At 47.5% G+C, this 19,386-nt stretch overlaps 1 protein-coding gene across 4 annotated transcripts in view; it reads right to left on the reverse strand.

The window, feature by feature from the left end:
• The window catches only part of AGAP1 (ArfGAP with GTPase domain, ankyrin repeat and PH domain 1), a 520,729-nt gene that overhangs the window by 202,553 nt on the left and 298,790 nt on the right, over positions 1-19,386 (reverse strand). Inside the window, exon 10 of one of the 4 annotated variants that reach the window (XM_069466892.1) lies at positions 11,125-11,627. The exons of the other annotated variants lie outside the window; for them this stretch is intronic. Within the exon in view, the coding sequence (XP_069322993.1) occupies positions 11,466-11,627 (162 nt within the window). The 3' untranslated portion in view covers positions 11,125-11,465. Of the gene's footprint in view, positions 1-11,124; positions 11,628-19,386 lie in introns of those variants that run through there. 4 annotated transcript variants of the gene reach the window in all.

Here is a 19,386-nt window from a genome sequence, read left to right on the forward strand (position 1 = left end):
TTTACACACGGAGGTTCTTCTCCCAGCTCGTTCTGCACAGCGGAGGGAGCTGGGGGAGGGGCAAAGGGATAAGGAGAAGATTCTGGATCTTTAACCAGCTCCCTGGTGACCCCTCCCCTTTCTGGTTAGTAATATTTCTGTCATTCTGCCAGGTTGTAGGGTACAAAGGGTTACACTTTAATTGAGCTGTCAGCATCTCCGACAATCCTATAAAGCCCCGATTATGCACGGCGGGGTTAGTGACACACTTGTTATTGTGGGTGCCCTATTTGCGAAACCCAAACCTGAGCCACACACAGGTCAGCTCACCCGCGCGACCTTCCTGTCATTAGCCGCGTCTATTCCTACCTCACTGCTGAGAAAATCACACAGCACGGGCTTCAAAGCACCGGCCGGGACTGGATTCGGCCAGGAGCTAATCACCCACAAATCCAGCTCAAATGGCAATAATTGGCTAAACTGCTCCCCTCTCCAGAGCTCAGCAGTAATTTGGGATAATAAAGAAAAGAATTATTCAGCTAACTGCCCCGAAATGTATGTTTTGTGACCGACACACTTCACATTTTAATAATGATGGACACAGAATCCAATTTAATACAGCGTCAACTGAATAACAAGACCAAGAACAATGACACGGAAGAAAAAAAAAAGTTTGTTGTATTTTTCCTTCCCTTTTTATAAACCATGTTGACTACGAGTAACCCTGAAGAGATTTACACTTCACATTCGGTCAGGCTAGCATTATTAAGTCCCAGCCACAACCGAATGCTAATCAAAGGAATTTTAAATATGGGAAGGAAAACAAAACAAAACAAAACAAAACCACTGAAGCTAATAACACTATATATTGGGATACTAAAAAAAATCCAAACAAAACCTCTTCTATCCAAAGGAAAGAAAAGCAAGGAAAAAGAAGCTAAGAAAAACATTTTTCTCCACCAGGACTGACAGATCCCTTCTTGATTTTTTCTAGTTAATATCTCTTGATCGCCTCGTTTTTCTTTCCCTTCATTCTGTCTCTCCCTGTCACAGGGTTTTCAGGGAGGACACCAGGGACAACAATATCTGCACTTAATGGCTGCTGGGTGACACCTCTGCAGGCCGCCCCTCAATGCTGCCCAGCGTCCGGGGGCTCCGGGGGCCACGCAGCGGAGCAGAACCGCTCAATCACCTCCTGCCTGCCCGCCCTCCCCCCAACCCAGGCCGCCCCGGAGGCGAGAACCGCAAACAAAACCAACGGGCACTTACCGTGGTCTGGAAATGGACTCCATTTCTCCTGTAGCTAAAGAAAATTAAACTGAATGCAATCGCCTGCCTGGGGAGCGCATCCAGGCGTCCAGGCCGGCAGCGAGGCCAGGGACGGAGGGGCCCAACCCCTTCACAAAAATGCAAACAGTTCCCCGGACTACACAATGGCACACGGACATGGCAGAGAGGAATTCCTGTAGGAGCAGCAGTCACAACCTGCTGCTGCTTTATTCTAGCAAACGGTCCCCCCATACAGCCACCATTGCAAGCGCTACACAGGCTGTAGCAAGTGTCTGTTCGACCCTGTGTGAACGGCATGTCTGTGCGCTCGGGCCAGGTCTGCCAGGAGCCAAAAGCCAAGACGTCAGGTAGGCTACGAGGGAGATTTTGATATCTGCACAAAACACTGAGACATCTTCTGCAAGGGAGATGCGTCCTTTCTTCCCAACACACACTTGAAGTGTGCTTAGAATACACTCTATTCTTGCTTCCCTCTGGTTTCTCTTTTCCATTTTTGGCAATTTCTCATCCACCTGACTTCTCAATGCTCGGAGTTTGTTTCATTTCAAGTTAATTCTTCCCCTAGAAGATCTCATGCATGTCTGCAGACATCACTACCCGGTGTCCCTTAAGTCGCTCATCCCCAACTTGTCCACATGGAGCCTCTCGTCCTGTCCGCACACAGCTTCTTCCCATGTTTGCCACCTGGTGTTGGTGAGCAAGCTGCAGCCAGACACCACGGTGCTCTCACCCCCTGGAGACCCACCTCACGCTGCCTCCCCACCCACCTCCTCACCTGGCATCTCCGGGTCAGCTTACATACCCTCTCGCCAAGAGAGAAGGCTTGTCCCCTGCACCTGCACTGACCAACAGGGCCCCCAGGCCACATGTGACTACCGAGGACTCGAAATGTGGTCGGTCCTGAGATGTGCTGTATGTATAAGCTACACACCAGGTTTCGAAGTTTGGTAGGACAAACCATAACTTTTTATGCTGATTACATGATGAAATGATCAAATATTGGATATACTGGGTTAAGTAAAACATATTAAATTTACTTTCACTTGTTTCTTCTTACGTTTATTAATGTGCCTATCAGAAACATGGAAATTACATGTGGTTTGCGTTATGTTTCCAGCCGTCAAACCATACGGATTCCCGACGGTCAGCTTCGCGGTTCCTGGATCACTGGCTGCAGGAAGGCTGGGACCACTCCTATCTTGCCCGTTTTGGTATCCCCACAATCTGGCAGATAACAAGTGCTCAGAAAGTATTTGATGAATGAATTATTGAATGATTACCATGAATGGTAAAAAGTTTCATGGAAGTTAAATAACTGTGGCAAGGTAATAAGACCAGTGAGTAGTAAGACTGGGTTTGAATCCACACGGTCTGTGGCCCCAAATCCCATTATGGAAACCACATACACATGCCTTGTACTACTCGGCAAAGCAGGTTAGAAAGAACAGGCACACCGAGATGTCATCAGAGACCAAACCAATCCAGCCCGCCTTGACGCATGTATTTGAGTGTACGCTGGCTGGGATGCAGGGGCATAAACAGAAACAACACCCAGCCTGCCCCCCAGGGCTCTCCTGTCTGCTATGGAAGTTAAGATGTGTATACAGCTAGATGAAGGCGATTCAAATGTGGATTAGAGGTTACACCGGAGAAATCCACAGAGGGGAGATTACTCACTTTCCTCCTGGTTAAGAAAAGAAAAAGGTTTGTGCAGACAATCAGCCATGTGTCAACTTTAGACTTAAAGACCTAAACCAGGGATGGCTAAAAGGTACCCGGCACACGTGGCAGGTGGGCTCTCGGTTCCTGCCCGCACCAACGGCAGACGGCACCTGCCAGAGCCGACCCTCGGAAGCCTTCTCCACACGGCACTCCAGGCAGCCTCTGCCACGGATCAGAACTGGCACCGAAAGTGAAACCCACACCTGGCCCTGACAACGCTAAGCCCGATCTCCAGAAACATCACATGTGAAATTTTCTTTTAAACAAGCAGCACAAATATTTCCTTATACTACCACTACCACTACTGCTGCTGCTACTACTATTTAATTTCTTAAAAATTTAAATGGCACCATGAACTACTGATGAGAAGTGAAAATAAACAAATGGGATTGTGCTTCTGGAAAACAAAAGTGAATCTAATCAGTGTCACGTTCCTGGGCAGTGTGTACCTGAAGCTATCAGCGAATGCCCAGGACAGCAGGGCCCCTGTGTGGTCTAACACGCTACTGTATTCCTTTTCCCTTAGAGACGGTCACCTGCCAGGTGCTAAGACATCAGGTAGTCAGAGGTGACTCCTGCTTTTGGTCTCCAAAGAAGGTAATGAGCTCAAAAGGTCCCCAGGACACTAGGAACCTCCCAGGCAGGGTCCCTAATGGTTCTCTTCCTCCCAAATGGGACTTTGTAAGTTGTGTTACATCTAAAATATCAGAGAGATCTTTTCTACAGAGTCCAGCGTCTCATTTGAGGAAATGCCAAGTTGCTGGAAATCGCAATCAAATGGATATAAGTGCTAATAAAGATAGATGTGTATGAAGAAGGTGAAGGATCACACCTAGAATCACTCCCTGATGAGAGGGAACCAAGGTACCCACGGTCCACCAGCTGCCTGCCGGGGACACGGCTGGGTCTTGCTTCCGGACAAGTAGTCAGCTCATCTGTCTGGACTTTCCTGGACCTAAGGAGAGGGAAGGGAGCCGTCAGCTCGCACGCCCTGCCAACTGCGGGCACAGGCTACCCTGCCAAACATAAGCAGTGCGTGTGGGCAATGCAGGTGACAGTTAACGTAGGACAGCTTGGATGTGCTCCATTTGTACCAAACGTCCTCTATGAAAACCTTTGCTCCAACTCAGAGGCTGTGACAGGGACTGCATGCTGTTGCCACCACAAGAAACGTGCTCCCTAACCATGGAGTACAGGGAAACGGTGCCTGTGACACGTCACTAATTAAAGAAAATCTAAACGCTCAGCAGCAAAAATGCGCTTCTGGAAATGACCACATAAAACAGACCACACCTTATTTCACCCGAAGTCTTCAAATGCCAATAACCATTTAAAAAAGAGGATGAAGTGTTTAACAAATCCTCTGATTCATCACATTTTTAAAAAACTACTGGAATGGTCCCTCTATAGAAGTTGATTGTTAATCAGGACAATTTAATGATGAAACACTGCAAATATTGTGTCAGCAAGTTAAAAATGGCCTTGTTGTTTCAGTATAAGAATCACTTGGTATATACTATATACAAAGTATTGTATTTCATGCCCCATTTACTGTAACATATTAGTGGGTTCAGTCATCAAGTAACAATTGTCTCCTCGCCTGGTTCCGATATTGCAGGGGGAGGGGCGGCTGCAGCGGGAGAACAGCCCTTGAAGGTTGTCGCCCTACAGGCGGAGAGACCTGGTCTCTTCGTTTCATGAGCCCGTCAACAATATTAAATAATCACACATCTCTACTTTAGCAAGCAATGTGGTCTTAGTACACACTTATTTTTTACACACAGCTAACTGAACCTTCACTTGGTATGTTGTTCTTCGTTTAATTATTTAAGATTATTCAAAAGGATGAGTAGATAGCAGGCCCTTCCTGCAATTATTTGATTCACATCACCATTAAAATGTCAGAAACATTTATTAGAAAAAACAGAATCTGCACTACTACCACCTCTCTGCAAAGCCAAAAACTGCAGTCTTTATGAGCTGTTTAGAATCTCAGTCACTTGTTATATATAAAAAATTCCAAAATTCAAAGTAAGAAGGATGAGAAGGATATTTCACTTGTTGGATTCCCTTTTATTTAATACTATCCTAGATACTGTAATATTCATAAAATACTTCTCTGTGGTGTGAGACCAGAAGGTATGAGGAGACAATGGTCACTGGAAACCTATGCGGTTGGAATAAGGCAACTCTCATATATTGAATCCATAAACCATCTTGTTCAGGCAAAAAAAAAAAAAAAGTAATTACAAGTCCTGGTTTCAAGTTAGTGAAAGGCAATACAGAAAGCACCTACAAAGTAACTTCAGCAGAGCTCAGAACTATTATTTTCCTTTTTGCCTTGAGTGCCAGGATGCTCAGAGCTGAGTTGTATCTTAATTTCTAAGTGCATGTTTTTGGTATAATGCCCTTTCCTTTGCTGCTGGACACTTAACTGTTATTGTTTCAACGAGTATGTGGGTTTCTTTCAGTGTAAGATACAAGGTTGAAAGGAGAAGGAGAAAAAAAAAACTGAGATGAAGGTTTAGCCCCTAAACTTAGCATTACTGAGGACATAAGGAAGCAATTATGAGAGTGGGCTGGGAAGGGAAGGCGACCCGTGGGGATGGGACCCCTAGCTCCTTTTCAAGAGACCCCGTAGCAGGCACGCAACCTGTGCTCGCCGGCGGACGGTGCTGCTCACAGGCAAGAACTGAGTTGTCCTAGAATCCGAGCTGTTTGTTGCCTCTCGCTGCCAAAAGCGGAGCCGCTCTGGGCCTGAGGCATTTCAGAGTCTTTTGAACCGCGTACAGTGCTGTGAAGGGCAGGCAACAGCTTTTCAGACAATAGTTCAGAACTTATTCAGCAAAGCTCGATTTTTTTCCTTCAAAGGTTGAAATTTGTTCTACAGATAAAAGTAATGCCTTTGGGAAAATAACTCTAAGGCCTTCCTGACAAATGGCAAGTCTCTCTGAGCATCAAGTTACTATTGTGTTAAGGTACAGTCAGCTATGGAAATACAGTTAGAAACGGGAAGCCAGAACTTTCTTTTTTTTTTTTTTTAAACTGCTCAGAAAAAATAAGAAACTAGAAGGCTTGATACCAATTAGTTGTTCCTATCTGAAAGCTGGCAGACCCAAAATAGTATATAGTTTTTAGAGGTGATGTGCTCCCATTTTGCAAGGGGAGGGGACAGCAAGAGGGGTTTGCAGATTTCAGGGCTCGGGCTCTCACACAGACAGCAACGGCCATTCCCCCCAACAACACAGAATGGTTCTCTGGCCTTATTAGCAAATAATTCCTCCCATCAACTTCTTTTAAAACTTCTTATAGGTGGAGAGGGAGTTAATAGAAGAAACAATATGTATTAAAAAAATGCAAGGTGCCCAGAGTACGGCTAATGGAATTTGATGCTGGCTTTAATTTTAATGAAGAAAGTTGCCAGTAGCAACAAAACTGTCAGCAGCCGCCGAGCACCATTAATAAAGATCGAGACAACATTAGTGCCCGGCACCAGTACAAAAGGTTCCCCTCGCTTCATGCTGTGCTAAATTGGCTGCCCAATTTTTCTTAAGTGTCCGTTCTATTTAGAAGACAATTTATTAATTTTTGCCATTCATTGTCAGTTGACAGGCCATCATTTTGTAGCCCGAATTTTAGATGAAAACTAATTGAAAAGACTGGCAGTATTTATGAGGGGTATTATTTGTCAATTACAGCGGCAAATACTCCTTGCTACCACAAACTTTGATGCCCCTGTTCTCTGGGTGTGAGCACTGTTACTGCTGGCATTAAAATATGAGTAAGTCTCTCCCAGCTCATCAGCTCATCAATTTCATAGGCATGCAGGGAAACCTTTCATGTTCTATGAACCTTTCTTGGGGTAGATGGATACATTACAACTTTTGATAAAGGGGAAGTACACACCAAGTAACGATTACAGACAATCATGCACACAAAATATAATTCATTGTGAACTAATTCATATTTTTATCATCTTTGGATAACAGTCATAATTACTTAAAAGTTCTGTTTCCTAAATTTTATACAGTTTAAAAATAATTTCCCCTGAAACTACTATATCTTAAACAAATTCAAGTAGAGATTTACAGGATATATATATTCTGTTCATCAATTTACTACCTTGAAAGCTCAGTGTCTTATTTTTAAAATGATAAGCCTTACTTTTTATAAGAAAAAAATGCTTTTAATCAGTAAAAAGCCCTTCTGAGCTTTGCAACTAAAAAGTTTGATCAATGATTTCTCTAAAAATGTTATGTTCCTGTTCTATAGCACTATCTTTACATTTTTTAACTAATGCTTCCAAAACCCTGGATAAAATGCATCTTAGCAATGAATAGTAATTTGCTTACCAACTAAGAAAAAATTTAATGAATTACAATTTTATATGCGCAGCTTAACTTCCCTTTCTGTAGTAATGTTGATGATGGAATTCATTCAAGATTGCTGTATAGCCCGGATTATGTTCGATTTGAATTTATACAAAGTTAAAGGTTTTAGCAATTAAGATACACATTTTCCCACAACGGCAACGCTAAATTAAATGCTGCACAGTCACGGTGTCTTATAAACTCTCCAGTCCTGTGCCAGAGCCGTGAAAATTCCCAGAGATCACCAGGCAGCATGGCTAAGTGCAGCTCACGCACCCAACACATTCGAACAGTCTGGCAAAACACTTGGAACAGAGTGAAGGCTGTATTTCAGCATACTCTGGGTTCTTCAAGTGCTTTTAACCAGAAAACCTTTCTTTATGCCCAATTCTCAAATGCTGACTGTGCTACATTCTTGGAGATCAGTTACAGAAACACAGAAAACACTTGTCTATTAGCTGCTTCCAGTCTTTCCTTCTCGCCAATCGACCCTGAATTTGCTACTCCCCAACAGCAAGTTGGCAAACCTAGGAGGTGGTCTTCTGCGTCATCTCTGTGTAGTGTATACGTGGAACAACAACATACATGTGCTATAACACATCCATGGTTTTGTGCGTATCAGTTTCAGCAGTTTCTGTGTTAAAAGTCACAGCTGCAACAAGGGTGGGATGCTCCTCGGTGGACGGACATGCTTTGAGCAAGCAGGGAGAGTCAGGCACAGGAAAGGGGAGGGACTTGTGTGTGAGGTCCCCCTGGAGACGCTCACGTCAAGCTCCAAGTGCAGCACCTCCGGGTATGTCTGAGCGACTGTCTCCTTAATCATAATCGGGGTGGGCCCCAGCCAGGATCCTTCACATGGGAACGTCTGGCTCCCACATAAGCAAATCTGGGCCCGTTAAATACGGTATGGCAGAGTTTGTGTACGTTTCTGTTTCTCTACGGAAGTGTTCTTTGGGGCACTGTTCTCACATCAACCATGTTCAGCCAGATGAGACCGCAGGAACCAAGTGTGTTTTCAGATGTCTGAGCTCATGACAGCGGTCAGCACGAGCCAGTGCTCGAAGGAGGTCTTCAGGGTCCGGTGCCCAATAGGCAGCACTGCCTGAAGTTTTGAAATTTAACGGTAACTGGGCAGGGGACACTTACTGGTGACCATCCTGCATCCAACCCCTGTGCTCGTGGTCACAGGTGTCTGATTTTGTGTGGGAAGCTGGTCTTCCCACCTTGGCCTGTACACTCTGGGTCAACATGTGGCCCAGGCCAAAGCAATGAGCCCATTTCGTTCCCCGTCCCAGGGGGCCGGGGCAGGTGGTCCACATGTGGCTGCTCACAACTAATCAGAACCGTTTCTAGGACTTTGGTTCGAGTCTATCGCTTAGATGCAGGAAGGACACAAACCTCGAGAGCTCGAGTGGAGGCACACAGACCGCAAGAATGTGCACATCTCGACAGTGGCCCCAGCCCAGGAGATCTGACTCCAGAGATGCCTCCTGATGCTACTGTTCGGGGCTGTCCCTCGGCTTCCTTGGACCAGAGACCCCCTTCCTTCCTGACACCAGGCCAGGCACGCCTTCTCGTACGGAAAACATGAATTCTGGGTGAACCACAGGCATCGGAACAAACCTACAAGGAGGAGCCCCGGCTTCAGTGATGCTAAATTAAAATAAAAATATTCTTGGCACTTCTGAGACAAGGCTCCCTGGGAATGCAGTGCCTCTGTGCATCTAGGGACCCCAAAGGATAAGCGAGACATTCCCCCAAGGCAGGAGGATCAAGGATGTCCCGCCCTCCTCAGCTGTCACTGTCATCGTTTACCACACGCGGCCTCCAGTTCCAACAAACACCCTCTGACTTGAATGAGGCGGGGCTGCTCGGGCTGCCGCGTCCTGCTCCAGACAGGAGAGAAGGAGGTTCAAGGAGGTGCGTATGTACAGCACGACAATCAGAAGTTCAGGGCACTGAATCTAAAGGAAAGAAAGACTGAAACCTGTATTTAAGCCAGGAATGGCTCTATTTGCAATTTAGTATAACTCTTTCATGACTTCAAAAACACACCCAAAGTAGCATAAGTTTAGAATTTGCTTTGAAAAAAATGCTAAATCTGTAATTGATTTAATAACTATATCTAAAAAATTATGGGGCTACTTAAACACAATATAGGAAAGAGAACGTAACATTTTAGTTGACATTTAATTTTGAATCAATCTAACTAATGACTGATTGTGAAATGCTTGTCACACACTAACTCCCTGCAAAATCACAGTAACCATTTTCCAGGTAGCCTTTTGCTGTCTACCACACGGATCATCTCACCTTCCCACGTCCACGTGGCACCCCAAGGGACAGCAGCACAGGTGTCAGCCACGTTAAGTTTCTACCAGGGGCCCGAAAACACAGGTTTGTTAAACATCACCTGCAAATACCTCCATCTTTTCTTCCTTTACACCTTTTCTACTTTTCTTTCATAAAATTGGAGTCCATTAGTCATCCTAGTTTAAAATAACTGACATTAAGATTTCAGAAGTAACAAACATTTCTAGTAGACCTAGGGGAGGATGTCCTCCGCAGCATCCTAGCACGTGAGCAGCGGAGTGGCCTGTCTGCACCACGTAGAGACCAGCCTCCCGTGTCCCACCCAAAGGGAGTGAGAACAAGGCGTGGGGTGGCAGTGACACCACAGTGCAACTTCCAGTGGGACGCAGAGGAAGGGTAGCGTCTCCTCCACCCAATACTCTCTACCCGTGTGACCTTGAGCAGGAAACTGAGCCTAAATTTTCCCAGCTGTGGCCCTGGTTTTCAAATTGGGTCTGCAGAAGGTGGCCCCATGAGTCCTGGAAGGCAAGGGGAGGCCGAGTGGTTAGAGAAGCTGCAATTTCACTTTCTGCAGCTGAGTCTAAGGCTCCATCACTCTATGGGCCTGCATAGCTACCGCCTTTCTCTACACTCGAAGAAAGCCCAGAACCAGTAAATTTACTGTGTTTGCTTCATTAAAAACTTGGAGTCATTAGGTATGGCTCAATTACAGCATCAGTATCTCTGTACTAGAAGCTGATGAAGAGAGTCTGCAATTACTAGGAACTTTCGCTAATAACCATTCTTCCCAAATTACTCTGAGCACAGTCTACACTTAACTTTTAATCCAAACCAAAACAAGCCAACCACCATCCTTCCCCCATCACAACACACGTGCCTGTTGGTTTCTCATTTTACCCCCCGCAACAATGAACCAGTTTGTTCTGCAAATTCCAGCACTTGTAAATGCACTTATCATACTTTACTCCCTAAATGAGGTTGAATAATACATTTGTGATTAAATTTTCATTAACATTCAAAATCATTATTCAGTCATATTGTCTGATAAAACACTCTGGCTCTGAGTCCCCCAAAATTACCATAGGGTCTCGAAAAGTGGTATCTAGACTTGCTAACAAAGAAGAAACAAAATTGTCATTTATTCTACCTAAAATACCAGCTGCAGAAGAGGAGAAGAAAGACACACACTCTCCCACATCCCCAGAGTACTGAGAGATTTATCAGTACCTGCCTGGGGGTTAATTAGAAAGAAACAACTAAAATCACAGGGCAGTTGACATTGTAAGTCCAGAATTTTTCCAATTTAGTATTGTAAGTCACAAGTAATAAAGTCACAACCTTGTCCCTGAAATAATTCCTCACCACTGAACATACCTAAATCAGATTTCAAATCTTTAAACAGAGCCTCACTCACTCTGTGAAATGCAGTCAAGACCCAGCTCCTCGAACGATCTTTGATTTTAACGCCTTCTGTATTTACCACTGCTTGTACCCACAACATGCAAAGCTCCAATAAAGAGTGTTTTCTTTAAAAAAGGTTCCTCCAAGAAAGAGTGCAAACTCTCATTGATTCCAGTCCTTTGTGGAGTGAATTGCCCGCTATAGAAATTAAGGGGTCTTTTGTAAGTTGCCCAACTTTCTTGAGGAGCTCCGTTTCCCGGCTCTACCTCCCTTAACCTCTTTGTCGGAAGGTGTCAAAGGTCTGTCGGAGAGGCGCTGAAGTCAGGACAAACGGCAGCGCCTGCAAGCTATCGGGAGATCTGCGCTTCACCTCTGTGTTAACTCCCACCGCTAATTCATCATGGCCCGGACAGCTGGGCTGATTGTGGGCGCCGCGGCACAATGCGGCGCGCTGACCACCCCGCGGCCCGGCCGGGGGAGGGCTGACGGGCACGGGCTCCGCAGCCCGAGATAAGTGCTGGCTGTCAGTGCAAGGACAAAGAAGGGCAGGCCCTGGGGAGAGAAAGGAGATAAAAAAAATTCCTCACAACTGCTTTATCTGATGAGGGTTATGGCTAATTAATTATAAACTCAATTACCTAACCCTTACTTCAGCAGTCTCTATTCATTAAGAGATAAAACTTGACTGACGGCTAACTTTCTCTTACACACATACACACGCAGCGGGATCGCTTTGATTCACACTCGCCAACACCCAATTTCCTAAAACGATCTCCAAAGGCACCCATACCTGCCAGGCGCCCGTCAAAAGACGGCCTGTTTCGGGGTCCCCCCTTCCCCCCAAAGCCCCCTCTGCGCATGCTGGGAGGCCCTGCTCCCACGCTGCGCCCCGGCACTAAAAAGCAAACGCAGACAATAGACATTATGCACACGCGCCCCTTTCCGCTGCTGTGCTCCTAACTGCTGCATTTTAAGTGAATCTTTTAATTTGGGTGCTCAAATTGGGTAATCGGCTGCAGAACCGTCTTTCCTCCTCCCGAGTAAATTTTTCCAATCAGAAAAAGGGAAGACATGAGCACACTGGCATATATTATTTTTAAACATCAATTTCCATTTCCCCCCTAAATTCTGGACAGGCCTGACCTTCTTTTTCAGTTCCCAGCACCTTGTTTCAGAGTCGGCAGCAGCTCACAGGCCTGTTTCATCAATAGGCTCTATTCAGGGAAGGTTGTTAATCTCTTTCACCCTCTCTCCGCTTTGCCCACTTTAATGTATTTTCATGTCTATAAGTTCTTTTAATAAGCTGGGAGGGTCTGGGAGAGAAATACTTCAGGTTTCCTTACTGCTTGTCGCCAAAATTACCTCTGGCGTAGTGCAGATGAGATGTGTGGGTTGTGCATCAAAACACTGAGGTTTATTTCTTCTCCTAACAGGAGGTTACCAAAACCCCCAGATTTAATATCAGTGCAATTATTTTTATGGCGAGCACTCGGGAAGTGCTTCCCCATCCCCTTCCTTCTGTTCGCAGGCTCCTTGCACTTGTGTTTCCAGGCAGTCTCCGGGCACCGGGTTCAGAGCCACACGCAGAGACAGGCCCAGAGCGTGTCCCGCCTCCAACCGCACATTCTCCAAGGTGGGGAGACTGAGTGATACTGGCAGCAAGGTAATTGCAAGGACATACAACACACTTGGCCTTAAAAAAAATTTCTGAAGCCAATGCCATCCCCCACTACCCGCCCCCCGCATATGGTTAGAGGGGTAAGGTTTAGGGGAAAGGGGGTGACGGTGGGGACACCTGGGGCATGGGGGCTGCAGTCAAGCTGCTTCTGCCACTCCCAGGAGCTGGCCTTCCCTGATGTGCTCACGGCTCCGCGGCCTCCCGGTCCAAGCCCCACAGCTGTAGCGGATCTACCTTCCCCTCCTGGCTCTGGGGCAGTGGTAGGAGCGCCAGGGGGGTGTCTACAGTACGTATTCAGCACTAATCACCTAGACAGGTGCTTCTGAGGACCACTGGCTCCTTGCAGTGGAGGCCAGACCATGAGCTCAGAGGTCTGGGACACTGGGCTGTGCCTAGAAACCAGGTCTCCTGGCTCCTTCCCAGCCCAGCATCTTCTGCTGGGAGACCCCTATGAATGACCACCCAGTGAACACCGGCCTGGGGGCCCCCTCTATGGGCTGTGCAGGGAGGCTGTGTGCAGAGGTGGGACCCTGGGCCAGGTCCTGACGCTTCTGTCACCTTGCTGAACCCCCTGGCTAGTCAGTCAGGCGGTACCCCCAGCAGGCCACAGTCCCCCAAATGGACCTGGAAATCCACTGATCCCTGGAGTGGACTTACATGAGTGGCCGGGGTGGGCCACAGAACTCCCCACCTTCAAAGTACAATCATTATTCTTTCAAATCTAAAACGTCTGTGAAGTCATCACCCCCACCATGCAGGACCGCATGGAGATTAAGGGTGACCAGGAACAGGAATACTCTTTGCAAAGAAGCTATTTTTGTAAGAATACACAGTGGCTAATCCAAATTGTCCCAAAGCATTGTCTTTCACAAAGCCCTACTGGCCAGCAGCCTCAAGAAGTGAAGAAGAAACACCACGCCACCATCTCCAAATGTGGCCTCCAACATCAGAGCGTAGGCTGACTTCCTCGCCGACGTCCGCAGACGCTGACGCGTGTGGCAGAGCCAGTCAGCTGACGTCTGCCAGGCCATGACGCAGAGGCGCGGGGGGCCAAGGAAACCAGGTCAGGCACTGCCTCTGGGGAAGGGACTATTTTTAGAACTCAAGAAGGGCCACTCATTCATAAAGGGAGGTTCGACAGACAGAGAGCAGTCTGTAACTTGTGGCTATTGAGATTTCTACCATACCTAAATAAAACAGTGACGACTTCTCCCAGACAGAGTCCAGCTGTTTTTCTGCCCAGGGTCAGAACACGCATCTCCTCTTTCCCAAGTCTCCGTTCCTTTGGCTCATTGCCGCAGTCCGTGTTTTCTTACGCGGTGGCGTTATTAACCCAGCTTTGCTTGCTGTCCACTGCCTGGTGAGAGGCGCTGCGGACGGCAGGGCCAGTTTCCAGGAGACTAGGGGAGTGGGCGGGCGCTGGGCTGGGCCTTCTCGGGGGCATCAACGCTCCCCACCTGCCCCCCACGGAAGAGGCAGGGAGGGAGACCAGGGGGCAACGAGAAAGGCAGGACCAGAAAAGGCCACCCCGAGAGGGAGAGTGAGGAGCACGTCGAGGGGAGAGGGCCTGGGCGGCACACGTGTGTGGGATGACGGCAGGGGCGCTGGGTGCCTGCAACACACTTGTCTTCTTCCCCTCCAGGGACAGGGCTGGGAGGCGAAGCAGGGAAAGACAATTTGTCCCAGAGAAGGGTGGGCCTGGCCTAGCAGCCCTGGGAAATGGACAAGGGTTGGGCGAGGGGGCCACAGGAGGCTGGAAATGCCAAGCCCAACAGGCAGCACCCTGCAGCTGGGCAGCGCCCCCGCCAGGGCAGGGACCCCTACAGCAGGGAGAAGTCATGGCGGCAGACCCGAGCTCTGAGTGCATGTGGCAGAAAGACGGCCGTGCGTCCACTTACCCAGGAATCTTTCCAGAGCCACACAGGGAAAACCCGCTCCCAGACTGTGATGTTAGGCACACAGGGCCACCACGGGAGGAAGACCACTGACTGACAACCCAACTTTAGCTTGTTTATGTTATCTATACCAGCGATCCCCAACCTTTTTGGCACAAGGGACCAGTTGTACGGAACAATTTTTCCATGGACAGGGAAGGGGAGGCGGGGGTGGAGCTCGGGCGGTGATGCGAGCGATGGGGAGTGGCTGAAAATACAGACGAAGGCTCAGCCACCCGCCGTCCACCTCCTGCTGTGCGTCCAGGTTCCTAAGTTTCACGGAAGACAAGTTTTCCACGGAGGAGGGTGAGGGGTGCAGCTCAGGGGGGTGATGCACGGCCCGGTTCCTAACAGGCCATGGACCGGTACCAGGCTGCGGCCCAGGGGTTGGGGACTGCAGATCTACACCACTCCGATAGAGGAATCGCTTTTAAATTTGATTGGAAACAATGAATACTTGCAGAAATACTCAGAAAAAAAAGCTAATTATAGTCATATGTGTACTCATAATTGGCCCTTGTTGGCCAATAGAAGGAAGACGTTTGCAACTTTTCCCAGGAAATTATATTCTAAATCCTTCACGAGGTGGACCTCGTCCTTTTCTGAGGAAACTTGATGGCGGTCTTTAGTATTCACTGGCATAATTAGGACTGCAGTTAATTTCATTAAATTCTCTTGCTGCTAAATGAAGCAGATTATGAGACATCTTTTATTGCAAGGCGTGAAATTACAGCCTGTCAGCTGCCAATGGTGGGGTGAAACTAATGAATTACAGGGTAAATAACACCAGAATTAACCAGCCAATTTAACATAGCGCCATGGAACAAAGTCATTTTTACTTAGAGCTTTAAGGAACAACATGGCCAGGATACCTGTAAGGCCCCAGGATGGACAGGGAAGTTGGTCCCAGGATGCTGCAGCCCCGAAACCCTGAGAGGTGGAAGAGGGGGGAGATAGCCACGGGTGCAGCACCCAAAACCTTCCCCAATGCAGAAAAACCACTGACAGCCCAAATGAGAGAAACTCCTCAAATACCCACAGGCTGGGGGAAAAAGTTAAAGAAATAAATTATCAAGGTGCAACTGTGTCTTCTCACTCGCTCTTTTTTGTTAAGAGGATCATGAAAATCCTCTGAGTGTCTGGGTGCTGTGTGTGTTTGTACACTTTGACACAGCAGAGTTTGGAAAATATAAAAGCACTCTGAAAATAGTACCTTACAAGTGAACTAAATTACCAGTATTATACTCAAGAGTAACGATCTCATCATGGACATCACAATCAATGGCTTATCAGTTTTGCTGTGAATTATTTCCACTTTTTGCCAAATCCAAATCTTCGTTAGACAATAATTATTTCCCTCTTTTTCTTAGCCATGTTCTGATATTGCACAGGCAGTTTAATAGCTCCCAGTATTAGAAAGAAGCCATTTCCTCTGAGTATATAACTTCATCTGATATTTACGTACCACAGTGGACTCTGTCCAGGTGCTGTGCTGGGTGGGGAAGAGACCTGGCGACATGGGCCATCCCCCAGAGGGGCTGGACGCTGGGTGGGCAACTCTGATAGGTGGACAGACACGCGCAGCTTATGGAAGCAGGTCCAGGACAGGTCGTGACCAGAGCGCCGGGAGGAGCCAGGCAAGGGCCCTTAACCCACCGTGGGCCCGGCTGTGTGAGCTGCGGCTTGTCGAAATGCGCATCTCAGGATGATCACGAATAACAAACAGCGTGACCAGCAGGACACCCAGAAGCTATGGGCTGCCTGGAAACAGTTATCACTCAGGAGTCTGTGTGCAGCATTTGTTTACAGGAGTGACCAAAAATTGTTTTATGCTAAATTTTAACAATTTTTCCCTATCGTACTGATCGGGCCGTGAAAATACAGGACTTTATAATCCGGGGGTGGGGAGTGACTTTAAAGGCCCCCTGGTCACATCCATCCTGGAGAACACACGCTAAGAACAAGACTGCGTCATGGGGGTTTTGCCGCCCTGAGTAGAAGAAACAGCAGGCAGAGCCCTAGTGACACCTGGCTCCAGCGGCACTTCTGCGTGAGACACGACAGGTCCGGCGTAGGGTACGAGAGCCCCTGTCACGGCAAACCCGCACAGAAAGGCACATGTTTCAGGACCTGCGAACGTTAACTGAAATGGTAGAAACGTCTCTTCAGTAATACCAGCTGATCTACTTGAGTGATGAGTATTCAAAATATTGAAAATTCTTCGTGTTTGATAAAATGACACAGATTAAATTACTACGGCTAGAACAGTTTTACGATAAACTTGATTCATTTTAACCCTGTCATATCTTTTCAAAGATGTAATTTTCTGTACAAAATGAACTTCCAGCTAAATAATTTATGAAGTGGTTCACATTACTTATGAATTTAATATAGAGTATGTACGTTGTGCAACAACATCGTTTTCACTGTGAATCATTTTTCTTTTGGACAAAACTGAAAGCAAGAGTCATGTGAATGGAAACAGCATTCTGTATTTTGGGATATTGTCAGAAGCCAGAATGGCCACACTCTAGAGAAAAAAGACGATCACTTTCCAATTCCAGTTTCCCTTCTAAAGCAATGTTTTTCCTGAACCAAACCATCTTTTCTTCCTTGGTTTCCTATGCTGATAATGAAACCACCATTCGTACAGATACCCATTCTCAAACCTAACGTCTTGTGATATGTTCCACCTTCAACCCCCGTATCCAAAAATCTGCTGGGTCTCGGAGTGGTGGTCCACCTGCTTGACTCCCACCTGCCTCTGCAACAGCTTCCTGTCACTCTGCCGGGAAATGTACAATCATCCATGGTTCTCAACCTCTTAGGGTGGGGAGGAGGGGAAGGCCGAGAGCCCTTTTCCAAACTGTGGAACCTCTTCTGAGCAGATGTACGTGTGAACATTTACATTCTTTTTTGGGTTGCAAGGAGGACTATAACTTCAGGGCAAGAACTTAGAAATGGCTTTCTTCAAACTCTCCTGTAATTGCTGAGTCCTAGATCCAAATTTCCAACTATCTAGTAAACTACTTAACAGGATGTCTCTTTCAAACTCACCAGCTTATAGAAAGAAAGACACCTAAATATACGATCTCAATAAAATGTGGTAAGTGCAATGGAGAAAGTTTGAGAATATAGCGACATAAATAAAAAGCTGCTAGAAAACAGAAAGCTGATCTTACGTCTTGAAAGAGTTGGTGTGCTGGGGGCCTCCCAAACCACTCCTAGTCTGTAACCTGCTAGGAGAACGCCGAGGTTTCAGCACACACCTGTCCTCGCATCTAGCATTTACAACAGCAAAAGGATGCAAAGCGCAATTACCAAAGGGAAAGATAAAAAAATGGTAAGATTTTATATGCAATTCCAGATTCCTGGCTTTCCTCAAACAGTAGGACCATCTGGGAACACGGGAGCCACTGAGCGCGAGGAGCATGGAAGTGAGTGACAGCTGCCTCCGTGGGTGGGAGCTGCCCTCCCTGTTAACCAAAACCCTCATCTCCCCAACTCCACTCATTACAAGTACCTGCTTGGCACCTGTAAGGCATGTGTTTGCAACTCCTGCATTAAAACCATACATTTTAGTTCATTCTTTAGAACATTCAAGATGGACTGGGGGTGGGAGAATGGCACCAGTTAAAAAACATAGCACGGAACAGTCAGCTTATGGGGAACCTCGACCTGGAGCACCAGACCAGCAGGGGAGGCCTCTGTGTGCGGACAGCGCGGAGCCTCAGACGGGGTTTCAGCAGGAGAGAGACACCCTTAGCAGTGTAGAGAAGAGACTAAGACTGAGGCCGTGTGGCATTTGGGGACTCCTGCCAAATTCTCGGAAGGGGACACTCAGGCTCTGAGCCAGGGCCGTGGGCAAGGGGGAGAGGTGTGGAGGAAGGCCACTTGACGGGCAAGGTCCTGAGTGACACTGATGACAAACACAACACGAGGCCGTGCTGGAAAGCAGGTTCGTTCCATTGCGCTGCCAACTCCACAGCACTGGTAGCAGCAGCCCAGAAGGCTTTCTGGAAGAGGATTCTGGCCAAGTGTGGACACACAAGGGAAACAAAAAGCAGCGTGATTCCTGACGTTGGCCACAGGCAGCCCAAGTCCTAGTCTACGCTGTCTACCGACCTCCTGGAAAGTCAGATGGAAGGTCCTATAGGGAATAAGAGATTAAAAAGGATCCCCAGCTAGGGCTACGGATTTACAAAGAATCAGAAGGCCTAAAAACTGAGATCTCAGATCCAGGACCAAGAGAAGCCCGTGTGCAGAAAGCCCAGAGGTGATGACATTTACGGGGCAAGAGAGCAGGAGAAGGTGACACCGGCAGAGATGCGGCACCTGGAGGTTCTGGGTGGAGAACGGAGGGATCAGGACAGGAAGCGGGTCACGTAGGAGGAGCTGCAACAGCACTGTGTGCTGCAGAGACAGCCTGCGGCGTGAGGAAGGAGGGCACTGCCTTTTTGGAAATGGGAACGTCACTCACTGGCCCCAGAAAATATGGTTCCACTAAGACAGTGGGACCGATCCGATGGCCGCACGCTGGTAAGCAGGGGACGTGGAAGAGGTGGAGGGTGGGAGGAATTCTGAATGGGGGGCAGCGAGGGACAGAGGGAGGAGACAGAGAGAACTGTCAAGAGAGAAATGGGGGGGGCGGCGGCGGCGGGTGGTGAGACCTGGGGGCTGGCGGGGGCTGGCCCACAGC

Source organism: Eulemur rufifrons, chromosome 1 (genome assembly GCF_041146395.1).
Source record: "Eulemur rufifrons isolate Redbay chromosome 1, OSU_ERuf_1, whole genome shotgun sequence".
NCBI classification, from domain to species: Eukaryota; Metazoa; Chordata; class Mammalia; order Primates; family Lemuridae; genus Eulemur; species Eulemur rufifrons.